Below are 6000 nucleotides of genomic sequence, written 5' to 3'. Positions count from 1 at the left end.
TTTTCAAAAATATTATAATATCAGAAGAAAATAGAAGTGTCTGGTATATTTTTTTATATACCATAGAATGACCAACACGTTGGTAGTGCTAGTCATTCTTGATAATTTTGGCATTAAATGAAATGTGAGGATCATTGAATCTAACCAATTTAGTAGGTGATCTCTATCTGATCAGTTGAAGTTACTTCAAACAGTAAAAGAGACCCTCACATAAACAAGTATGCACGATTTCTCTGTCTTTTTAGCATTGATAAAGCTTGCTTATTTTCTACGTTACTTTGTGTCAAGGCTCTTCTATTCTCAGATTCAACTACCTATAGATTCAACACTAAGTGTATTTATTCCGTTACAATAAAGATATTTTAGTTTTACCTGACTATTCTCCGTTATCATTATTATATTTTTATTTAGAAATCGTGAGGTTAGCTCCAGATAAATTTAAAAATGCAAATTTCTTTATTTTTGTAGTATTATCGGTAAAATAGTTTTCCTGTAGAACTATGAGTTATGCTTGGTAACTGTCAGTGAACAGTGTGACTAGACTACGAGTAAAATGCTTTATTTGATCTACAACCAGGATTGTTGAGAAGAAAAGACTTGACACGTAGTTTGACAGGTGCACAAGTGTTTATTTAGAAGAAAACAGAGCGAAGACACAATACAAAAAATAGTTAAACTAAGACAAGTATTTATTGGTGTATATGTCGAATTGATGAGAATAAGACAACGAATTTATGTAAAAAGTTCTTTACAAGACGTTGTGCTTCCCTATAAGTTCAATTACAAGTCTAAAATAACCGTAACTCTAAGTTAAATTTATAACAAATTAAAACCTAACGTAAGCTTGGATTTAACTTTTGAACTAAAGTGTACCAAAATAATTAGATTTACCCAAGTGTAACTCAATACAAGACAATATAATAGAAACTCACAAGTTAAACTCAAAATCTTCTGCAAACAACAGTTTTTTTTTGCCAAAGTTACAGAAGCTACACAAACTAGTTAGCTTAACAAAGGAAAAATAAACTTAAAACAGTGTAAATTAAAATTAAATATTATATTTATTCTTTACATGGGTGAACTTAACTTTATATAAAAAACTAAAATAAACAAACATCACAGTCATATTTACACATGAAACGCATCATACATTCAAATTTGCGTTCAGTGAGAGTTTAACTCTCGGGGACAACTATCTCTAATATGTATCCAATTCACCAAGATGGCTTTCTATTACAGGCTGTCATTCTATATTTTCCAAGCAAAAAAGTCAGTTAATTATTTATTAACGAATCCCTACCTTTCATGTTTTCAGAACAGCAAAAGTTAGTGTTACTTGAGCAAATCTGTGCGTTTAAATACAGAACTTTGAAAATCGCAATTTTGAAGAACGACAACGAAAACCACATTTGAACTATAAAGGCAGCATTCAGAAAGCAGTGTCATTTACTACACTTGTCGGTTTTAAATCTCCATAAAGGTTTACAGTTCTATAAAAGATTTTGCGTATTTCTCACACTGGGTTATATATTGTGTCCATCGAGGGGAATCGAGCCCCTGATTTTTAGCGTTGTAAGGCCGTAGACTTAGTGCTATCCCACTGGAGGACACAAGGTTTGGTTATAAGTGTAATTCTTGGTAAAGGTGTATAACCGAAACGCCAATAAAATATGTGTGTGTGCACATATATTTCTCTTCTCTGTCTAGAGGTTGTTTGTTTATGTTGGCGCCACGTACACTACAGAAAGTTTGCGAACTTGCTTCAACACAAAGCTATGTTGGCTGCCTTCACTCTGTCATACGCATTAATCAAACCCTACATTATATTATTGATCTTCCTCTACAGAGAGTGTGTGTGTTTTTTTATAGCACAGCCACATCGGGCTATCTTCTGAGTACAATGAGGGGATTCGAACCCCTGATTTTAGCGTTGTAAATCCGTAGACTTACCGCTGGACTAGCGGGGGCCCTCTACAGAAAGAAAATTTTTTTTTGGAAATTTCAAATACTAAGAAAAACTTGAAGAAAACAAAATGTATAAATAAACCATTTAAACAAAATGAATTAATTCTTTTGCGTTGCAAGGGCTGTAAGTTATAAGATGAGCACATCAGATTTTTATATATGTGAATTTATATAATTATAAGAAGTCGTAACACGAACGACTAACGCTCTTGTCATTTATGTATCTTACAAGCTACTCCACAAATTATTTATACACTTCTCTCACTTCTGTGTAACATGTACTTTAAGTATGTTGCAATTTTAATATGAGAGCACCTAATACTAAAGTACATATAAAATACTTTCAAAGCTGAGATGTTGATCAAAGTGCTAAAAATACACATTTTTGAGAAAGTTTTAATGAAATATTTTATTTTTGTCATTTTAAGCATCCTTTAAAGAGGTCACTTACCGTTATAGATGTGTCATGCGTGGAGTTAGGGAGCGGTAATAAATTTAGAAAAAGTGTTGAACAATTCGTTCGACTGACATTCGATACTTTAAACAAACAATACTTTGCTAAAAGTTGTTGGAGTTATTTACTGTAATTCGAAAACAAAATCACCGTACCAGTGAAAAAATTTTATCTTTGCACTTTTTCTACAACTTCACACACATGTATACATGAATTTATTATTATTATATTTATTCCGTACAGGCATAGTTTAAGATTTAGTCACGTGATCACAGTAATTTTAATTTCAACATGGCAGCTTGATGACTGTGTAACTTTGTCGCGACAAAGTCACTGCTTATACATTGAAAATTCAAGCAGTGTTGTGCCAAAGTGTTAAGAAACTCGAGAGAAATGGATAGTAAAGATTATGACAATGTGAAAAACATGACTTTGATGTTTTTCTTAGACCGGTTAATGGATAAAGGCCAACCACGAACTCTTCACGACCTTTCGTGCCAGTTTGGCACTAAGGGTTTTACCAAAGAAATGCGTCAGATTGCTGGGGGAAGTCAGTCAGGCTTGCGGAAATTTTTATTGCAGTACCCATCGTTGTTTACTATAGAAGGTGATCATGTACGTGTCACATGTTTGAGTAGTGAAGATCCTTCATCTGGAGTAGGAACCAAAAGAGATTATGCGTTAGAAGCTGTTGAGTATTTTGAAAAGAAGTTGGGAATGTATGGGAATGCAGAAGTTCCAATAAAAAGTTTACTTGGTCACCGGTCTCAAGCTAGCCCAGAAATTCGTCACATCTCAGGACAGCATGTGAAGGAATTCAAGGATTTTCTTCAGCGATACCCAAATATATTTGTGATTCAAGATGAATATGTAGTTCTTAAGAGTGTACTTCAAACACCAGATGGAAAGTTGAACACTAACATAACAAAGGTGCCTGAAGAAGAGCCTCTTGATCCTCAGCTTACAAATCAGCTACTAACAATATTTGAAGGTGTTGTTAAAGCTGAAGGCAAGGTTTCAGTTGAACAACTATTAAACAATCTTAGCTCAAACTATCCAAGGCTGATGTGGTCCAAAATGATGAAGAGTACCCAGGATCTCATTGCATTTTTAAAGATGAACTCTCACATATTTTGTGTACAATCTAACATGGTATCACTTGTGCCTCAACGTTTGCAAACATGCATAACATCCAAGGTCAATGATAATAACAATAATAATACTTCAAACACTGTGTCATCTTCACCAGTATCACCTACAAATGGTATTTGCCGTTCTGAAAACTCAAAGAATTTTCAACAGAGATTAAGAATGCAGGTTATGAAAGCTGTTGCAGATAATTCAGCCATTGATTACAGAGAACACAACTCTTTGTCTAGCAGTAGCATTGGCTTAATGGGTGGAAAAGATTGTGCTGATGACTCATTAGTACAGATGATGAAAAATACAAAAATGATAACTAAAGTTAAAGAAGGCTTAACTGTTGTGCAGCAAATTCTCAACAGTGGCCAAGAGGCTGTTGCTGTTGATGTAGAAGGTGTTAACTTAGGGCCTTCAGGCCCTTTGACTTTGGTACAATTAGGGACAATGGATAAAAAGGTGTACATCTTTGATTTATTGTCTTCCCCTCAACTGATGGTAGAAGGAGGTCTTAAAGAACTGCTACATTCAGAAAATATATTTAAGGTAAGAACTATAATTTGAAAATAATCTTCAGTAGTATTACTTTTAATAAATAGATTGTTTTACCAATTCTTGGTAGATTTTACATGATCCTGATAATGTGACTCCTACTCTTGTATGATGTTAACTTTAAAAGGCTTCCTACTCAAATAAGTGGTATTTTGCACAACTAGAAGGACTTACAACCAGGAGAAAGAAGCAGTCACTGAAGAAAGATAGTTGTACTAATGTGCACTGGGTTTGTCTGATTTATTTTAAGGCAACCATACTCCCCACTAGTTGTAAATTGGCTTTAAAAAATAGCAATTATTGCTAAACTGTTCAATCACCACTTGCTAATGACCAGCAAGTGAATGTTAAAACTGAAAATGGGGAGTAGATTCAAATTGGTTGGACCAATAAGGACCAGTGATATATCAAAAGAAAGCCCTTTTCATGCTTTATGTTTGTCTGAGCAGTCTCATTGGATCCAGAAGAATTTATTACTTGAAAACACACATACAAAACTTTGAAACTATTTATAATTCTTTTGAGCCATTGAATCTGTAGAAATAAAGTCATGCAATGAAATTTGTGGTGTGTATTGAATAATGCATAAACTGATAGAGAGAGATGTCTGCCTAAATTGAACCAAGAGGATTTAAAAAAAACTATGAGTGGGGATTGTAAACAGACTATGCATTAACCTGGCAGCAACTTGTTTATGTTACATCATTGGGTGTAATCAGACAGTATGTTGTCCTGACAACAGATTGCAATGTTATATCGTTGGGAGTGGCTAGACTGAGAGAACGTGTAGTACAATAGTCTGTAATAAAAGTAGTAGGAACAATGTATCAATTGCATCATGACATGGTGTAGGACGAGAAGAGTTTGCTATTGATACGTATTCCTCAATCACAGATTTAAAATTTACAATCAGTGTGATCACAAAATCTCTTATACTTTCATAGGTATGTAAGTGAGCTCACACTTCAATTTTAATATTTGGTTATTGACAATTTTTTGTTTCATTTATCTATGTAATATAAATCCATGTGCATGAGTTTAAAATTGGTGGATTTTATTGGGATAACATACTATCTTGCTTTACATAGGTTTTATGCAGTCTCAGATTAGGCTAGCCAGGTGCACAGGTGGAGGATGTTATTGACAGAGTAGGAGAGATATATATAATTAAGGGGAGTTTTTGTAGTGCATGTAGGGGCTAATGATGTAGGGAAAGGTAGGTCAGAGTAGTTAATTAATAAGTATGAAGGGCTGATAAAGGTGTTTAAAGAAAAAAGACCATTATTTGGGATGGAAAAAAACGTACTGAAGTAAAAATGTATCTCAGGATGGCTGGTATAGATATTAACACTTTTACTAATAAAGCAGAGAACAGCATTTCAGCCTTCTTAGGTCATCTTCAGGTTAACAAAAACCTGAGATATATTTTTACAAAAAGACCATTACTTAATTTTGTCATGGATGCTGCCCAGAATTAGCTGTGCAAATGAGGTTAAAAGTAGGTCATCAGGGCTAAATGCTAGTCTTAGGTTAATAAGTGAGGATGAACAGATACACTGGTTGAATTTTTAGGATTAGTTAAATAGTAGAAAGTTATTTGGAATGGATGGTTAAATAAGGTAGAGGCTGGCTTGATGAATAAGGCTATTAGCTCAGCTGTAAGGGTGGTTTTAAACTAGGATTAGCCAATGGTGAGAAGCAGAAGAATTAAATGAAAAAATAGTAAAAGGTGTAGAAAAGTTTATCATAGGAAATGAGTTTACATGTAGTTATAAGGTTAGGCTTAATTGTTACTATTTGTAATACTAGAAGTAGACAAAATTAAATATATGAGTTTAGAGCATCAGTAGAAATGGAAGGTTTTGAGTAATAGGAACAACTGAAACATA

At 33.8% G+C, this 6000-nt stretch overlaps 1 protein-coding gene across 5 annotated transcripts in view; it reads left to right on the top strand.

Annotated features, from left to right (window-relative positions):
- The first annotated feature begins 2684 nt into the window (after positions 1–2684).
- Positions 2685–6000, top strand: part of egl (Egl_like_exo domain-containing protein) — a 56374-nt gene continuing 53058 nt past the window's right edge. For 4 of the 5 annotated variants that reach the window (XR_013029299.1, XR_013029298.1, XM_076506073.1 and 1 more), the window contains exon 1: positions 2686–4105. Coding sequence is in view for 3 of the 5 variants with exons in the window: in XM_076506073.1 (XP_076362188.1) it covers positions 2813–4105 (1293 nt within the window). In the remaining 2 variants the exon portion in view is untranslated. Of the gene's footprint in view, positions 4106–6000 lie in introns of all 5 variants that reach the window. The other variant, XM_076506070.1, reaches the window with a different exon arrangement.

Source organism: Tachypleus tridentatus, chromosome 6 (assembly GCF_004210375.1).
Source record: "Tachypleus tridentatus isolate NWPU-2018 chromosome 6, ASM421037v1, whole genome shotgun sequence".
Taxonomy (NCBI): Eukaryota; Metazoa; Arthropoda; class Merostomata; order Xiphosura; family Limulidae; genus Tachypleus; species Tachypleus tridentatus.
This window is presented reverse-complemented; position numbering and strand designations above follow the sequence as displayed.